General features: G+C 52.2%; 1 protein-coding gene across 2 annotated transcripts; it reads right to left on the bottom strand.

The window, feature by feature from the left end:
- Positions 1 to 1,416: 1,416 nt before the first annotated feature.
- Positions 1,417 to 18,686, bottom strand: AKAP8 (A-kinase anchoring protein 8). Of its 2 annotated transcripts, none has more exons than XM_034997912.1 (14): positions 18,434 to 18,686; positions 15,948 to 15,986; positions 14,477 to 14,509; positions 13,718 to 13,994; positions 12,791 to 13,280; positions 12,162 to 12,291; positions 11,933 to 11,979; positions 10,809 to 10,842; positions 8,799 to 8,886; positions 6,715 to 6,856; positions 6,338 to 6,431; positions 5,752 to 5,882; positions 4,523 to 4,618; positions 1,417 to 2,155 (listed from the first exon to the last, which is right to left on the bottom strand). In XM_034997912.1, the coding sequence occupies exons 1-14, from the start codon at positions 18,450 to 18,452 to the stop codon at positions 1,694 to 1,696; spliced, it is 2,082 nt and encodes a 693-aa protein (XP_034853803.1). In that variant the 5' UTR covers positions 18,453 to 18,686; the 3' UTR covers positions 1,417 to 1,693. The 2 variants fall into 2 exon arrangements, with proteins under 2 accessions (XP_034853803.1, XP_034853802.1); XM_034997911.1 differs by lacking the exon at positions 18,434 to 18,686 and adding an exon at positions 17,825 to 17,975.
- Positions 18,687 to 18,751: the final 65 nt, after the last annotated feature.

Below are 18,751 nucleotides of genomic sequence, written 5' to 3'. Positions count from 1 at the left end.
GATTTGGGTTATCTTTGATAGATGACCCTAGAAGTTACTGAACGTTCCCCTCTGGTTTCTCCTCTGCAAGTGGGAAATGACAGAAGACAGCTTGCAGTTTATTCCTGTCCCCTCAGGAGACAGAAGGGCATCCCTTTGTGCAAGCCAAGGAGTTACGCCCATCTCGGGGAACGAGGGCCTCGTTTAAGCCAAGTTGAGAAGTAAAATGATTCGTGTCCTTCCACATTGGGTGAGGGGGAAGAACCGCTGTGAAATTTAGATCGGTTTAAGGATAGGCCTTGGATTACATTTACAAGAGAGACAAACCAGAGCAGTTTCATAGTTCTGTTATCCTTTTTGAGACTACGGATGTTCAATGCCACCAGCCTTTTTGCCTCAAGAGAAGAAACTTCAGAGGGCACGCACAACCGGTGACTAAGGCCCATCTATGTAACAGCAGTGACGACGGGCGCAAACAATTCAGAGACACCATTTTTTTGCTTACTGAGCAATTTATTGGTTTCTAATTCTTATATGGACTTTTCATAAATATTCATCTCACATCTCTAATAAAGGTCCTTGAGAGCAGGGCCCATCTCTTACTTTTATCATGAATTAGCACCTGGTACACAGGAGATGCTCGAGTCTTTTACCATCTAGTAAATTCCCTCTGGCCAATGCTTCCCCCAGTGAGACGGTTCAAGGGTTTGCAGGGAAAACAGACCCAGCAGTATCATTTCAAGAGGGAAGTCATCTTCCACTTCTTTGGATTATATGAGAGTGTAACTGTTGTTGCTTGCTACCCTTTAACACATGCTACCTTTCCTTGCCCACAGATTCAGAAACCTCCAAAGGAATAGTATCCATCTGAAATGTGTTTATTTCACTATATTCATTTCTTACAGATAGCATCTATCTATAGCAATTTATGTATCTTCCATTCGTGGGAGTGACACCAAGTTGTTTTTGTGTTGTTTTTTTTTAATATATTTAAGTAGTAGTAACTCAATTTAAAGGGAAAACAAAAACAAAAACCCCTCAAGTAACAGAGGTGGAACACAAATGAGGTTAAAAAAAAAAAAAAGACCAACACAAAAAACCTCCAAACAAACTATAAAGGTGATTCGCCGAAGACTGAAGATTGGGAAAATAATGCCCAAGGCAAAGCGTCCTCTTTCTTGAGGGGCAGTGGGAGGGCGTCCAGGGGTGCAGGCCTATCAGATTCACGAGTCTCGTGAGGCCCACACACCATACGCGGTATGCTACCAAAGCAGGTCAAAAACCGAAGCCAAGCCCATTCTTAAAACTTAAAAAGAAAAAAAAAATCCTGTATAAAGCAAGATATATCCCAATACTGAGCTGTTCTCAGAAAAAAAAATAAAAATAAAAAGGGCGTTCAGCCACTTGCTGTATTTAACAAGTGAAGTATCATCAAAATCTAATTAGCCAACTTTTATTATTTCATCTGCAGCGCAGAGACTTCACAGCCACTTGGGGGAATGTACAACTTCTGCAGCCTGCGAACCAAGGCCGAAAAAGCCATACAACTCTAGAAGACAAGCCCACGAGGTACACTTTGTTGAAGCAAGTGGCCGGGTCTCCTCACCGAAGTTTCCAGCATGTTCCAGTAACACACACCCTAGTTCTGCTTACAAACAAAAGGAGAAAAAGAGCAATGCGTTATGAAACCCATCCCTTGCAACAGGGACGAGGGTCATTCTGTGGGAAGGACAGCTTTGGGTTCTGCATCAGTCTGTTCTGCTTTGGCTTCAGTGACGGCCGGGGCCGGGGCCGCGACCCCCACAGTGCCTTCTGCCTCTGCTGCGGCCGCTTGCACTTCCCGTCCGGCCTCTGCGGCTTCCCCTCCGGCCTCCGCTTCAGTGCTGCCCTTCTCGGAGGCCCCGCCACCCGGCGTCTCCACTTCCAGCGGCTGTTCAGAGTGGGGACCGCGAGGGGCCTGGGCCGCGTCCACAGGGCCTTCCCCTTCGGCCAGCGTGTCACTGCCTTCCGGAGCCGGCGCTCCTTCCCCATCTACCGCTCTCACTGCTGCCGTAATGACCTCGGCCAACACCTCCGCGGCCACCTCCTCGGGTGTCTCCTCCTTCTCCTCGCCTCCTAAATTGTCATCCCCTTCGATTTCTGGATCGACAGCCTCACTGGTGAAAGGGTCTTCACCCTGGCCAAGAAGAGCAACATGTCAGTGCAAAGGGGAGACTGAAGGGGGCCCAGGTTGCTGGGAATCCGTGTTTTTAGGCTGAAGAGCCAATGAGAGAAACACGTCCCACTACAGGTGAGTGTTCCCATGGGCGCTCAGCGCCTTCAAATTCAGAAAAGGTTCTCAGAAAAGCCTCACCGCAACCGTTTTCGCACCTTTTGCCTTTTAGCTTTTATTTTCTTACTTAGTTAGCTAGGACCTAGAGCAGAATGAGAAAGCAGAATCAGGGGCTATTCTTTTTTTTTTTTTTTTTAAAGATTTTATTTATTTATTTGACAGAGAGAGACACAGTGAGAGCAGGATCACAAGCAGGGGGAGAGGGAGAGGGAGAGGGAGAGGGAGAAGCAGGCTTCCCGCGGAGCAGGGAGCCCGATGCGGGGCTCGATAGCAGGACCCTGGGATCATGACCTGAGCCGAAGGCAGACGCCCAACAACTGAGCCACCCAGGCGCCCCTCTTGTTTTTAATACTAGTAATTTTGATATTCGCAATGGGTTTTTTTTTTTTTTAAAGATTTTATTTATTTGAGAGAGCAAGAATGAGAGACAGAGAGCACGAGAGGGAAGAGATCAGAGGGAGAAGCAGACCCCCTGCCGAGCAGGGAGCCCGATGCGGGACTCGATCCCGGGACTCCAGGATCATGACCTGAGCCGAAGGCAGTCGCTTAACCAACTGAGCCACCCAGGCGCCCTGCAATGGGTTTTTGAAAGATGTACTTCTCCCCCCTCATTCAAAGACTTTTATTTTTGAATGAAGTATTTACAAATATTTATTATTTATTTTAAAGATTTTTAGTTATTTATTTGAGAAAGAGAGAGAGGGATGCCTGGGTGGCTTAGTCGATTAAGAGTCTGCCTTAGGCTCAGGTCATGACCCCTGCTCAGTGCGGAGCTGGTTCTCCCTCTGCTGCAGCTCCCCCTGCTTGTGCTCTCTCGCTCTTTCTGACAAATAAATAATATAATCTTAAAAAAGAGAGAGAACAAGAGAGCGAGCATGGAGGGGAGAGGCAGAGGGAGAAGCAGACTCCCTGCCAAACAAGGAGCCCGATGTGGGACTCAATCTCAGGACCCTGGGATCATGACCTGAGCCAAAGGCAGACGCTTAAGGGACTGAGCCACCCAGCCGCCCTGATTTACAAATATTTAATACAACTGCCCCCGTTTTGCACTTTTTATTCAAGCATATAATAATGAAGAAAAGTTCAAAAAGACCTAGGATTTCTTAACCCAATTGAAACAAAAAAGCCTCGTAACAGGAAGTTAAGACTATTTTAAATTTTAGTTTCATTTAAGCACAGCCCTGGTTATAAGGGTGCCCCATTTTGCAGATAAGGAAAGGAGACTCAGCAAGTTGCCCAAGGCCACACAACTGTTGAACACCAGTCAGGAGGAATCCAAGTCTGACTCTCAGAAGCCAAACTTAGGCTAAAAACGGTCTCTAGTTTAGAAAATGTAAACATTATCATCGGCAGATTAAGAAATAGGTTTTAAAATACAGTATTTAGGGGGCACTTGGCTGGCTCAGTCAGGGGAGTGCACAACTCTTGATCTCAGGGTCATGAGTTCGAGCCCCACATTAGGTGTAGAGATTACTTAAGAAAAAAAAATATCTTTAAAATAAAAAAAATGAAAACAAAACACTGACCAGTCACGGTTCTTAAATTGGTTATTCAGAGTCTATGCCTTTAACTGGCTGGCAGGAAGTGTCAAGTACTGAAGGGTTTAGTAACTGAGAAGTGGGCAAACGGGTCCTCGTAGTAGGGCCCTGACGGCGCTTAACTACACACTCCCCACATGGAAGTCTGGGGCTGAGCGTTTAGCACGTAGGGCTTCCCCAGAAGGACCCAGGGGCTCTCCCAGCTGGACTTCTCTCCAGGGTGCCCTCTTTGGGATTCTCTATTACTCTGCTCCCATCACTAAGGCTCAGTAGCTGCCGTACCGCTGGCTCTTCCTCCCCCCTCATGTTCTTGGCTCATGGCTACTGGTCTCTGCCAGCAAAACCTCTTTTTGGCTTCTTTCCTGGACAACCATTATCTAACCTGGATCTCCCTGTAAGCACCTCAGCATCACTTGCTCAGTATTTTGTGGGTATTCGAGGTTTCTCATGGTGAGCTTGCACCAGCAAACAGACCAATCAAGCAGGACCACGTCCCAGAGCCAGGGCGAGCAGGGAGGTGCAGAAAACCCACCCTGATACATTCCTGCACCCCGTCCATTCTTCTTAAGACTCAGAAATGCTAAACACTGCACTCTGCATGCAACTCCACACTCGCAGAGTTCATCCTACATTCCAGAACCTTTTCCCGTCTGCTGCACTCCTAAGCACAAACCTTGAGGTATTTTTCCAGCATCTTCACTATGTGTCTGTTGTTCAAAACACTCTTAGCCACATGGAGACTGGTCTTCTTGAACTGTTCAGCAGCCAACTGCAAAGGGAACCAAAGGGACTTTTACACATGGGATGCACAGAGGAGCAAGAACACCAACTAGCCAGGCTCCACTGAGTTGCCCTGGGATCAGCCCAAGACAGAACAAGGACTACCATCTCTCTCCACTGTGGCAAATCCCAAGATGCCAGACTCTAATAAGGAGAGAAAGAAGGCCCTGGAGGGATACCGGAACTGAGACCGTGAGGCAGTGCAGGAAAGTCTGATAAAAGATAAAAAGCACAGGCATGCCACGGACATTCGGGTCCCGCGTGCATGAACAAGGATGGAACAAGAACACTTACAGACGACGGGTGCTATGTGGGCTGGGTATGGCAGAAGGGCAAGTTTTTTCTTTTCAGTTTTCGGAGTTATAGTGACCTTACAAGTAAATTCAGCTGCAGAAGTAGGAATGCTGCAACCATTTGGCTCTTTTAGAGCTTGACCCATTCAAACGGTAATCCCTTGTCGGTATAGTGCTCTTCAGATGATCTTTCATAAGCTAGCAAGTGCGCGGGCAGGACTAAGGATAGGTGCTGAATCAGGGCTCAGCAAGCTAGAGCCTATGGGCCAAATGCGGCCACGCGCATGCTTTCTATCTGGATTCTGCTGCCTCTGCCCACCAGCAGCGGACCTGAGGTGGTAGAGACCCCGTGGCCTGCAAAGCCAAAAATGTTTGTGATTTGACCCTTTATAAAAGAAAAAAAAATCTGCGCATACCCTGAGCTAGCTACACACCTAGCCTCGGGTCCCATCAGCTAATTAGGACCAAATCAGTTAACTCTGGGTCCCCTAGGCCACTGTGTTCTGAATGGCCCTCAGCCTCCGCTCCCAGAAAATCCAGTTTGTCAGCAACTGGGAAACTTACCTGTGTGGTTTACCAAGGAACATTCTCAACCAGGAGAATTTCAGCTACTCTATTTAAGTCAACCCTAAGCAACACACTTTTTCACATTTTAGTAGAAACTGGGATCCCTTTTACAACCCATTGATGAAATCACAGACTTGGTGGACTCTGTTCTGTCAAGAGCTTCTAAAGATGCTAGCATTCCCCACAAGACACAGAAGGCTCTAGGCCCCACTGCTGGCCGCCTGCAGGTGCTCGCCCGGCCCGGCCCAAGGAGGGGACTCACCCTGCGGTTGTGATTGTGGTCCACCGAGTGCAGGTGCCGCTGGAGGAGCTGATGCTGTGCGGGGATCAGCATGTCACAAGCCAGGCAGTGAGCGGCCTCTATCTTCTTGAAAAAGTGCTCCTGGCCAATCCCTGTAGACACAACCCAAGTCTGGTGCGATCTGGGGCAGCAGGCAAGGGATGCTCTCCTCCTGCCCCCCAAAAGGGCCCCAATTTTCTGCCGGTAGTCCCGCAGGACCAGGTGAAGACCGAATCTGTGGGGGACATCACCTGCCCTCCAGCAGGAGCGTGCAGACAGAAGCACCTCTACACCTGGGCATCTGACTCTTCAACTTTTTTCATCCTTCTGGTCATTTTTATTCACACAAGGGAGGAAAAAACACCAGAAGGCTTCATGTCAGTCCAATATGCTGCCAGCAGAGCTGTGACATTCATTAGGCCACGCTCACGGGCTTCTTTCCATGGCCAGGCAGCCTGCCTGAGGATCTTCCTGTCCCATTCTCAGCAGCCCTGCGCTGGGCTGGCTTTGCACCCAGCCGCACGCCTTGGCAGCATGTGGAATAGTGTGCCCCAAGATCACAACTCACCTTTGAAAGGATCTGGCTTGGGTTTCGTGCTTTCCTTCTCCATCAACTCCTGACGCCGCTTCTCAATTTTCTTGTTCCTGTTTACGATGTACTCCTAGAGGAGATGGCACCGAATGAAACGAGGACAGCGTGGTGCGTGGGCCTACCTTTCAGCTGCCCCAAGGAAGGGAAAACGGCTCTCAGAGCAGCTCTGTGGGCGGAACTCATGGGGACTGCAATGGCCGGAGCGCTAGGCTCTCCCTCTGACCTGGGACTTGTTCGCTGTTATTCTGCAAAGTCCAGGCCTCTTATTTCCCTTCCCTTTCCCTTCTCTGTGAGGGATCCAATTCCTGCACGACCATCAGGAAACACTGTGATTGAGGACGAGGGTGCTTTACCTGGAGGAACTCCACCGTCTTGTCAGGGAGTTTGGTACTGATAAACCTCAGCGTCTCTTTGTGAAATTTGCTTTGTAGATGCTTCTGGATTTCTTCATCTTCAAAGCTACGAAACTTGCACACCGAACAGGCGAACTGAATCCTGGAAAAGGAAGACGGAAAGAATGATGACATAGGAATAACCAGCTCATCTCTGGTTGGAACAGAAATGGAAACAGGAAGCAATTTCTGTACCAAGACTTCTGACTTTGAGTGGGGCATCAGAGTAGCAGATGCCCCAGGTCCCTCCATCCTGAGAATGGGGATGCAATCTTGAAAGTGTTTTAGGAAAACGATTCATGCACCACACCAGCCTTTTTGGCCTAAAGGCCCACAAGAGAACACCCTAAGGTGGAGACTTTCCAAACTGTGGACTCCCTAAAGGCCCCCAGACCACTGCTCTGGGGGGCGTAGTACCTAACTCTGTAACTTCTTTCTGTAGCCACCAAGATAACACACGGGAGCCTCACTTTAATGTGAGGGAGAATTTCCTGAAGACTTTCCACCATCTAAAACTCACAAAACTCAAGATCAATTTTCTCACGGGACTCAACATTAAGACCCGTCATATCAAATTCTATGGCTAAAAACTGACCTCTTTGTTGCGTACTTTCAAAACCTCATAAATGCAATCATGCTGTAAGGCAAGGGGAGAGCAGCCCGCAGAGCCTTATGCCTCCAGAGTGGGGCGCTGCTTCCCTTGGCTCTGCCCAGGAGGCTTTGGTGTATCTGGGCTAACGACATGGGTCCCTTGACACTCAGGATTCCTCATCTACCAACTCAGACTTCTGCCAGCTCTCAATGCCTGGCTTCTGACCTCTGGACAAGGCACCACAAAACACCTGCTTTACATATACCCTCGACAAAGGAGTGAAAAGAAAAGCTCTGGGGCCCTATATGTATGAATGGGTATCAGGAAGCTACCAAAGAAATGCGGGGTTCGTGCTTCCTGCTGCATCTTTACCTCCCCTGTGACAGTCTCTCCAAGTCTCTCTGAGGGCCCTCTGTCCCTAGGGTGGAGTCTAAAGACTCCTCCTGGAAAAAAGTCATCTCAGTTCTCCTGGGGCATGAAAATAATCTGATCTAGCCATCATGTATTCATCTGTTTGAAAACAAGCATTTTGATGAATTTCTGTTTAGCACTTGGAAGCTCCTACCTTCTAATTCCTGGCTTTCTTGCTCTACTGTTGGCTTTTTTGCTAACATTTTTTTTTTTTTTTTTAAAGATTTTTACTTATTTGACAGAGAGTGAGTGAGAAGAAGCAGTAGAAGGAGAGGGAGGAGGCTCTGCGCCGAGCAGGGAGCCTGATGCGGGGCTCAGATCCCAGGACCCTGGGATCATGACCTGAGCCTAAGGCAGACGCCCAACCATCTGAGCCACCCAGGCACCTCAGTTTCTTTTGCATTTCTTTGCGCAGAAAAAGCACCACCCCATTTGAGCCTTAAGGGCAAGGATTCCCCCTTAAGTCAGGAGAGCCTGTGTGTGGAGAAAAACCACATGTGGTCAAGGCCTGAGCAACCAAGGGCTCCTGTGGCCACCAGTGGTTTACATTTCTAGTCAGCAGTCACCTGATCACTGGAAAGACAAGAGAGGCACATGGTGTGGTCACACCAACATCCTTTGCGCTTTTGCAATTCTTTTTCTATCTAGAGACAAAATCTGTAAGGTAACATCCATGCGTATATAATTGCCATGTTGAACTCTAGAGGTGGTCTGGGTTTGGGTAAGGCACCCAAAGCACCTTCTTAGCAGCTTTGCTGAATGAAGTTCACTTATCTGGGGTGACAGATCCAAGCCAGGGACAAGGAAACTCCCCACAGGGGAGGAGAGCAAGAGAGCCCCCTGCTGGACACATGTGGGCCACGGAGACCCCCTGGCAAGAACAGATGCCATCTGTGTTTCCCAGGTTTTGTCTCCTCACGACCTGACTCGATTTCCTGACAGACTCCAGAGGCAGATCAAACCGGGCTGCTCCTGCATTGTGGAGTGAAAACGGATGAGCTCTGGAGAACCCTGACACTTCCCACCTTGCCTGCCTCCTCACCTGTCAGCTGCTCGGTCTCGCATCCGGTCTCTCCTCCTTTGCTTTTCTCTTCTCTTCTTTACTTCATCATCCTCATCGTCCTTCTCCCCTGCAACAGAGAAGTTCCTTCGAGATGCCCTGAAGAGCCCGCAGAGGAGCTGAGCACCAGGGCCTTGATGGGGGGGGCCACAGCTCGGCCACCACACCCCGTACCTGCCGCTGCCTCTGCACGGCAGGGTCAGGACACCCTGAGGCACCAACAGTCTGTCAAAGGCTCCCAACAGGGATGGGCCTTTGATGAGAACCCGTGGGAGTTCCCAGGGAGTCACCTTACTTCCCCCCCATGGCCTGCTAAGGCTGGGATAGGCCAGGGACCCAGCCCGCCCATCCCGCTCACACCATGCTCTCTGTCCTTTCCTATCCTGCTTTTCCAATCCAGTGCCCTATCATTGGGTCTTCTCCCAAAGTCACTTAAGGAGAGAGAAGCAGTTCTTCCCAGATAAAGAGGCAGCAGCTGGAAGGCCTCAGAAAATAAAGCAAGCCACTCTACCGCCCTCCGTCCCACCTCCAGGTGGACCATGACGACTGTCCCGTCAGCCTCCTCTGAACTAGGGCCTCAGCAGGTCTGACAGTCCTTGCTGGCCCAAACTCTATCTTCCACTCACAAAAACCGTCCATCTAGGGTCTTCCCAGGGCTACGAGGGAAGCAGTCCTAGAAACAAAAGTGGGAAGAGACCAACTGGTCCTCCGTCGCCCCCTGGGGCCAGCGCAGGAGCTCCTCCGAGAGCCGTGCAGCCCAGCGTCCCAGCGTGAGGCCAGACACTGAGGAAAGGTTGGATAAGCATCTGAACTGTAACCCCTACCCCTGATGCCAGTCACGAGACTGTCCCACGAAGATGGCGACCGGCGTGCGCTGCTCAGAAGCCTCTCAAAAGGGCGTGTGGGGTTTTTGGCAAGAGGTCACTGCCTGAAACTATTACTGCTGTTTAATAGCAAAGTCATCCCGGGTAGGCAGCAGGACCTGTGCGCAATAAACATGTCACCTTTGCTTTAGCATTTGCCCTGCTGCACGAGCTGCTAAATGCTCTGTGTGGTCCCAAGCTACAGGCATAACTGCTTCAGTATTGAGGTGGGAAGACCTCGGTGGGTGGCTGAACACACGGGAGAAGGAGCATCTAAGCCAGGGGCCCGCAGATTTACGGGGGCAGAGCCACAAAGGAGTCGGCCTGTGATTCCTGGGGAGACCAGCTATGGGACAGACCCATGGGAACAGGAAAAGAAACAAATGGTTTTTGGGTGAGCTCAAGACCATGCTGTCTCATGCTACTTCTCCATGGCCCCTCGAAAAGGTTTAACTGCTCTGCTCTTGCTGCTTACTTTGGACTCTTAGGTCCCCTGGAAGGGCACTGGTGAGCCCTGCTGAGCAAGGATAGTCTCTGGAGGATCCCGGGCTTGGGTGTACCTGACAGGTCTCCCCTCCCCCCACCCCCAGCTCCCAACCGGGGCAGGTGTCTGAACTCCGTCCCACACGGCAGGGAGCACTGCCGCTGCCGGCATTCCCACCACAGAGGCTGAGGGCACAAGCCTGGGCTGGTAACCGAGGAAACTGCGAAAAGAAAGAAGCCCAGGAGAAGACAGTACAGGGACCTGCACTGGCCAGTAGGTAACAGAGAAGACGGGCTGAAAGGTGCCTTTTCTTTTCTTTCTTGCATTTCTGAGACTCTCCCTTCCCTATCACTGCAAGCTCTTGCAGACACTCAGAAATGAGGTGTCCCCCCCCCCCCCCCCCCCCCCCCCGAGCCTGCCATCAAGTGAGGCAAACAGACCTGTTTCCAGCAAGTGCCGGTCTAAGCATTGGAGTAAAGCCTCAAGGTGAGCACCATGGCCAAGGCCCACCCGGTGGCCATGGCCCCTCTTCTGCCCTGAGCTATCAGTCCCCTCCATCCAGGCCCCAGGCTTGCTCAGAAGGCCAGCCAGGCTGGGAGCTGAGCAGACACAGGAAAGCTCAAAGGGACACCAAACAATGCCTACCTCTCTGCCTCCCGGGGTCGAAGAACTCATCCTCCTGAAAAAGGGAACACACAAAGTCGGGACTATGAGGTGGAGTTTCCAGAACTCTCCACAAACGACCCAGCACCCTGCCACCACCTGGTCACAATGTGTCAGGACAAGTCCCAGGACAGTGGGAAAGGCTGAGTGTGTCCTGTCACTGCTCCTGGTTGCCTTCTGAGATTCTGTAATGACCGACGTGCTTTTTAATTAAAGTCACTGGCCCTTTCCCAGTTCTTTCTACAGCTAAAGAATTGCCCTTGGCAAATGTGCACCTGCACAGTTCTGCAGGTGGGAGTGCCAACAGCCCATCCATCAGCTCTATGTCAAGAAACCCCGACCGGTAGGATGCGAAAAGGGGCTTTACCACATTCCCCAGCCATCTGTACATATTTACCAAGGCTGTAACAAAACAGGTGTAGATTAAAAAATGCATCTAACTGAAAATCAGAACACAGCCCATTTCTTAGGCATTGCGCTCAAGATTAAATAAGTCACCAGCAGAGACACAGAAGACACCCAGACTCAAGATCTAAGCAAATCAAATAGGGAGCGAGTGAGACCCTCCCCCTCCCCCACCTGACTATCAGAAGCACTTGGTCGAAGCCTTCATACCCAGGTCTCCAGGCCCTACCCCAGACATGGATCAGAATGTGCAGGGGCGGCAAAGGCTCACCACCTAGTGCTCGTGCATGGTCATGGCTCAGAGCTGGCCTTTAACACCCGTCTCCCGTGGCTGGCCCTAAGGGCTGAGTGACGAGGAGCACCAGAGCACCAGCACAGAGCCGGCAGGACCGGAATCCTCAGTGCGTATTCGAAAGCCCCCGCCCACACAGCCCACTGCACTTGCCACGCGTGTGGCTATGCACGTCACTGAGGACTCAGGAATGGCTGGGGAGAGGGCTGGGGCTATTTTCAAGAAGAGGATTATCATGAGTGCAAAACTCTTAGAAAACTAGCTACAAGGCAGGCTACTAAATCCACTCGCAAAGCAGTTAAGTCTACCACAGAAGCTGCTCCTGCCTCTTTGGGAGAAAGAGGCTAAAGTAAAGAAGAAATCCCACACCAGAGAAACAAAGAAGGGTGACCAGTGAAGACAGACTTACACCCCTGAACTCTTCATCTCCAGACCGGAAGTCAGCAGCTCCATCATCTACCAGACACAAAGAAGAGGGAAAGTCAGCCCCTTGGGACTTGGCCCACTCTGTTTCACCCTCCCAGGCTCACTGTCCAGAGTGACCGCGCTTGTCCTGACTGCAGTGGGGGCCGAGGGAGCATGGGCAGGCAGAGCACCAAGCAGGAAACAGATTCATCTTACACCCACCCAGGGCCTACCGTTTTCAGAAAAATCTCCTTCGCTGTCAGCCCTGGCCAGTTTGGCATCCGGCTCATCGTAGATCTGCAACTGCTTCCGTTTCCTGCCCATGCCGTCTGGGCCACAGCGGTCAAACCCTCTCCGCCTGGGCTACGGACACAAGCACATCTGATGTACCGCTTACCCGGACCATTTAGACAGTCCAGAGAAACAAGAAGAGCGGAGAGGTTGCAAGATCAGAGAACAGAGGCAGAAAAGATCTTTTCAGAAAATAAAGGGAGATGACATAGTTGAACCCTGCCCGCTCCCCCAGTTTCATGCCGAGCAGAAGTCAGACACAAGAGGCCACATGTTATACGATTACATTCGTATGAAAGGTCTGGGAGAGGCAACTCTACAAAGACAGAAAGCAGATTAGCACTTGCCAAGGCTGGAGGCGAGGATGGGGAGTGACTGCTAATGGCAGAGGTTTGTGTCTTTTCCAGTTGGTGGAAATGTTGTAAAATTAAATGGTGGTGAAGGCTGCACAATTCTGTACATTTTTTCTAAAATTCGATTGTGCACTTAAAAATGAGCAAATCCTACAGGATACAAATTTGCCTCTATTCAGCTGTTTGAAAAGGCAGATTAGAACTTCCCGAAGGCTTACCCGATCCCTGATCCGGGTCTGTGACCGGCCACATCCATAGGACACCGAGTTGTCATAACCGCCAGCCCCCTGCATGCTCATCACACCGAAGTCAGGGGCCATGGACTGGGAGAACAGGGAAGGAGGTGGCCGGCTGGGGGAGGGGCCTCCCAGGCCCCGCCCACCCACATAGTTCAGCTCAGTCCAGGGAGCAGACAGGGGCTCGGAGGAGGCTGCAGGTGGCATGTAAGGGTCGCTGCGCATGAAGGTGCTGGGAGTGCTCCGGTCCTGGAAGCGGCCCTGGCCCTGGCCCCGGCCCCGCATGAAGCCATCAAGGGAGCCCCGCTCACGGGCTGGGTCCCGGCAGTCGCTATACTGACTGCTAAAGCCACCATTTCGGTCAGGCCCCAGATCAAAGTCATAATCGTAGCTATAGCTGGGGCGATAGGAATGGTGCTCGGGGAGGCAAGACCTGGAGTCATAGGACTCGAACGACTGGAAGCGGAAGGAGCTGCAAAGGAAGCATAACCGTCACTACAATCCAGGTACAAGCCCAAGTGTCCTGCAAAGCTGGGTTCCCTATGTTCAGAACAGCACACCACCACATAGCCCCCCTCAATGCTTGAAGGCACAACAGACAAACCCCCTTGAATGCTGCTGAATGAGCTACATGGAGCCTTGGCTACAAGAACGAGAGGGTCTACAGGCACCTGATGCAGAAATGAGAAGTCTAGCGCTAGCAGCACAGTTTAGCTAAGCCCCACCACCCCGGACACCAACTAGTCCCATTACAATGCCTCTGCCCCAGTAACTGCCCAACTCATCTACTCCACACTCAAGAGGGAGCTGGGGAAAAGCCCTCCCTGGAAGAGGGGCTGCCCACTGCCAACTGCACAAAGCCGGGGCGTTGGGGGGGATCCCCAGGGAAGGGTTCAGGTCCATAATCACCTCTCCCGGTCCTGCATGCCCTCCCCACCGCCGCTGCTCCCGCCCCTGCCTCCTTCCTTGGACATCATGTCCAAACGCTGGTTGATCTTGGCAATGAGGGAGTCGGAATTGCTGGTGCACGGCTCTGGGCCATAAGAAGCCATGTGCACAGCAGGGCCCCCAGCTCCCAGGCCATCGCTGGCTTTGGTGGCCTCCCACGAGGCTGGGCCATAGCTGTAGGTCGCTCCTGTGGTGACGCTGGTGTTCTGGGCGCCATAATAATTGTAGTTTTCATAACCTGCCGTAGGGAGGAAGAGCCAAATCAGATCTCAGTAGCCACAAGGTCAGTCTATGGCAGCCACGTCTGGGGAGAAGCACCCACTACCCATACAGAAGGAAGAGTGTCAAGGAATCCAGTGTCGCTGGCATCACCCCACATCGTGCACATCACCTGCCAAAGGGCAGCAAGAGAAGGGCAGGTGCGCAGCCTCAGCAGTGAGCCGCGGGCTTTCCGTGCCAGATCCAAAGTCTTGTTCCCACCCAAAGCCAGAGGAGGCTGAGAGCCCACGAGTGGCAGTGGGGGCTGCCACTCCAAGAACACAGCCACAACCCCCAGCCTCCAGCAAGTTCTCCTTGAGAATGCCTGGACCCCCCAGCCTTCAGGAGAGCTAGGGGCACAGCTAGAATGGGAGATGGGTATGGGAAGTCCCTGCATCCCAGCCCTTCTGGGTGGCTGACCGGAGGAACGTCCTGCCCACCCACAGACACCCAGAGGCCTACCTTGCCAGCTGGCCACACCGGTTCCATAGGCACCTTAGAGGGAACAAAAACACACAAGAGCTTTGTATACAGAGTGAAGGTACCTGAGATAGCCCCTGCCAATCGTCACCTCCACTATCTGCAGGGCCAGGACCGCGGGCAGCTGTGGCACTGCTGGGGGAGGCACCCCTGGTTGTCCATTAAGGCCAGGAATGGCTGGGCCCACTAGCTGTAAAACTCATTTCCTACGGTGTACTCAGCTAAGCATGACCAAGATTCTCTCAAAGACAAGCCTCATCTCCCCAGCAGGACAAGCAGAAAGGACGCTGCAGCGTCCCCAGGAAGTGTCCAGTGTGGGCCACCAGCCAAGAGGCCAGATCCCCTGGCAGAGCCCTTCAAAGTGCCAGTCCTCGCCAGTAGCCAGAACTCAGGCACCACTAACACAGACAATACATCAGTGGAAAATCATGTCCCCAACTCAACTGAACAAGGGGACATTATGTACCCTAGTGACATGGAAGGCCTCCTCCTGGCAAACTTGGTGATGGGTGAAAAAGTGACCCCACCACCCGCAGTGGTGCTAAGGGCAAGTTCCAGGCTCAGCAAACAAAGAGAGCCCTCATCCCATCCCCTGGAACAAACGCTGGCAAAAAGCAGAAAACCTCACCACCAGGGAGGACATTCTGGTCCTTCAAACATACAGAGCATCATGATCTAGATCCCAGAGCAGGAGCAGCAATCATGCCCCCATGCCAAATCTAGCCCATTGCCTGTTTTTGTACGGCCAACAAGCTAAAAATGGGTTTTACTTTTTTAAATGGTTGGGAGATTAAAAAAAAAAAAGAAGAATATTTCATGACATGAAATGCATTCTTTGCATCGTCCTTTATATACTTGTCAAAACTCACAAAACTGCGCAACCAATGACTATTAACTGTGAATCATAACTAACAACAGAGTATCAACACTGACTTGTTACTGACAATAAATGTATCCCACTAACGGAAGATATTAATAATAAGGGAAACTCCTGGGGTGAAAAGTAGAGGGGGGCATATGGAATCCTGTACTATCTGCTCAATCCCACAAGTCTAAAACTATTAAAAAATAAAGTCTATCAATCATAAAAATCTTCCATTAAACCCTCGGCTATTTACTTAGAATAACCCAAATTCCTCAAATAAAGACTATCACATATGAAAATTATATGGTATACAAATTTCAGTGCCCTAAGTAAATATCACCGGCACACAACCACATCTATTTCTTTATAAACATCTGTGACTTTTGCATTGCAGAGACTGTGTAGCTCCCAAAGCCAAAAAAATTTTACTATGTAGCCCTTTACAGAAAAGGTCTCCGGATCTTCCGGCTAGTCCCAGTCCTTTTGTCAGCCTCTCCAGGTCACAGTTCACCATCCCTAGGTTTGTCATGGTAGTTCCTCAGATCACACCTCTGGGGGTGGAATCTGTGCCTCCCCATACGGTCTCACCTTGGGTGTTGGTGGGTCCAGCACTCCATGCCCCATAGCCTGTGAAGAGAAGAACTGTGAGTTAGGATCCTATTTGTCACACTAGACAACAGGTGCTTCTGAGATGTTCCGAGGAGTCAAAAGTGAGCCCCTTGAAGGAGAGTTCATGCCGGTCTCACAAGGCAGCAGAACGACAATGTCCCTCTAAAAGTCCTTCACAGTTGGTTGACTGCATTACCATACTCCATCTGCCTGAGGTCCAAGCAGAAAAGAGCTGGGGGGACTTGGCTTTGAGGGACCTTGACCTAAAGTGTCAACCCACAACTCAGGAGAACACAGGACAAACCTACAGCTGGCCCAGTAGTAGGACACAGTTGTGTCCGCACCCCTGGGCAGTTTGGCTCACCAAGCAGCCTTAAGTCCCCCATAACCGAAAAACAAAGTTCAGAATTTTTGAGACAACAGTGTCTTTGTAAGCCTCATTTCTTTGTGTTTTGGACCCTCCAAAGCTCCCCCGGGTCTTCAAGTCCCAGGGCTTCAGCCTTCTCTCGTGGTGGCTTCCCTTGCCCCTGCGGATTCCCATGACAGCATGTCTGGGCCCTCTTCATCTCTGTGTCCCTGGAACCTCAAAACAGAGCTGGGCACAGGCAGCTATCCACACCTGTCAACAATCCCCAACATTACAGAAATAGGAATACACCCTGTCTCTCTTACCAGAACCTAAGCCACTAGCTAAATGTCCAGGGTGTGCCAACACACAACAGGCACTGAGCACACGTTAGTGTCCCTGAATGCCATTTACAGATGAGAGAGCTAATGCTTAAAGGTTAGGGGACTTGATCCAAAGACATGCTGCTGCTGTTTGCCCTCTGCAGGCCAGTCTCCCCATGCCACACAGCCTACTACGTGTGTGAGGTAGAAAGACGGAGCAGTGATTCTATCAGCAAATGACCAACTACAGGGCACTAGTCTAAGTAGCATATGTTAATCACATAACCTCACAATGCCCCTTTAGATGGGTAATATTTACCCTGTTGTACCCAGAGGCTCAAATAGCTAGTTGCCACTTGCCCATGATCATGAAGCTGGAGAATGGAACTGGAACGTGAACTCAGATCTAGGTGCCTCCTACAGCCAAAGAACAACTATCAAGACTCAGTAAGTCCTGAGAAATAACCCTAGGTGGCAAAGCTACAGAAGGATTCAGGGAGGCCCAACCATCTAAACTAAGCCTGAAGGGTTTTGGCAAACAGGAAGGGAGGGGAATAAAACCTCTTCATGCTCAGGGTGTGCGTGGGGCAGGATTACTGTCTGAAAGATCTGGTGGGAAGTTGGCAAAGAATTGTGAGACCCGGTCAGACTGCAGAAAAGACCGGAAAAGGCAGGGTGCGGTACGCCAGGACCCTGGAGACACCCCAGCACACTGTGCACCTCAGGACCTCTCGCAATTCCTGCTGCTGGATCCTAATACGGCCACCTTTCAAGATCTGTGCTCTCTCCAGCTGTTACAGCCAAGATCAGACTGCTTGCTTCCCCAACCTCATATACTTGGATAAGGACTGCACCTGGTCAAGCCCTACCCCACGTATTCCAAAGTTCGACTGCTCCCTGCGGGCAAACCTGGCTTCCAGCACAGAGTGAAAGTCTCCTAGGAATCTCTGCTTCTGGATTCTGAGACCGGGTCGCTCGAGAAGATCCGTCCTGCCGCAGGGCCCCGAGGCCCAAGGGGCACATTCCCTTTTTCACAGCCCTCAGCCCCCTCCACGCCCCCTCCCCCCCCGCCCCGCGCACATCAGGTTTCGAACTTTGCGCAGAAAAATACCCAACACCTGACCCCCGAAGTCTTGTCCCTAGGCCATCACGAGTCATGCACAGGGCAGGAGCCCGCCGAGACTGACCCCTGCAGAGGCCGCGCTCAACACCGCTGCGCTGCATGGCGGGGCTGGAGATGAGAGGTCCGACCCCGCGCGGCCTGGACGGCTTCCGGGACCGGCGCGACGGACCACGTGCACCGCGCGCAGGCCCCCCGCCAAGCCCCACAGCCCGGAGACAGGCAGCCGAACTCCCTCGGCCTCCAACCGCGGACCCCGGGCCCCACGAGCTCTCGCTGTGGCTCCGCCCCCGGGCGCCGCCATTTTGTGGTCTTCCGAAGGGGAAGGCGGGCCTCCGAGCGGCGGGGTCGACCGGCCCAGCCTCGCCGGGGCTGAGGGGCAGAAACGGCCAGGACAGCCGAAGGCGCCCCCCGAAGCCCGCCGCAGCGTCTGCCCGCCAAACCCCGCCCGCCTCCTCAAGCCTCGCCGGCCAATCCGCATGCAGCGCCCCGGGAGCGACGGCTCCGAGGTCCAATGAGCAGCGCGCGCGCGCGCCCAGGCCTCCTCTCCGCTGGGTCGGGTTGGAGTAACCGCGCTCTGGCGTAGGCCCGGGCCCGCGGCCCTCTACGCAGCAGGGGCTGCGTTGTCCAGGCAGCGCCCGTCCGCCCCACCCCGCATTGAACCACCCAAACGAACCTCCGTAGCCCTGCTCCATGTCTTCAGCTCGGCCCGCCAGCAGCCCCTTTTTCTAGGCTGCCACAGAACGCATGCGCTCAACACACCTTCCGCTGTCCGCTACTGGAAGACCAGGAGCATACGTCACTCTTTCTGCACACCACCATTGGCTGGCTTTCACTGCGCACCCGCCCCTGTCGCCCTAGCGGGCCTTCCGGTTGCTTGGGCTCGGCTTCCACAGCATCTTGGGAGTTTTGGTGCGGCCACGGAGTCTTACTGCGCGCAGGCGCTCCCGTCTTCCTTCCCGCCGCCAGTGCGCAGGCGCACTCCCACCCTTTT

Source organism: Mirounga leonina, unplaced genomic scaffold, assembly GCF_011800145.1.
Source record: "Mirounga leonina isolate KUSES-001 unplaced genomic scaffold, KU_Mleo_1.0 Mir_94, whole genome shotgun sequence".
Classification (NCBI taxonomy): Eukaryota; Metazoa; Chordata; class Mammalia; order Carnivora; family Phocidae; genus Mirounga; species Mirounga leonina.
Note: the sequence above shows the minus strand (reverse complement) of the source record. Positions and strands in the feature narration are given on the sequence as shown.

Coding starts and splice junctions, on each gene's coding strand:
- AKAP8 (XM_034997911.1), bottom strand. CDS start 17,861: ATGCAGCGCAGCGGTGTTGAGCGCGGCCTCTGCAGGG. Junction 13,281..13,717: donor GGCATGCAGGACCGGGAGAG/GTGATTATGGAC, acceptor CTTCCTTTGCAG/CTCCTTCCGCTTCCAGTCGT. Junction 4,619..5,751: donor ACCACAATCACAACCGCAGG/GTGAGTCCCCTC, acceptor TTCCCTTTGCAG/TTGGCTGCTGAACAGTTCAA.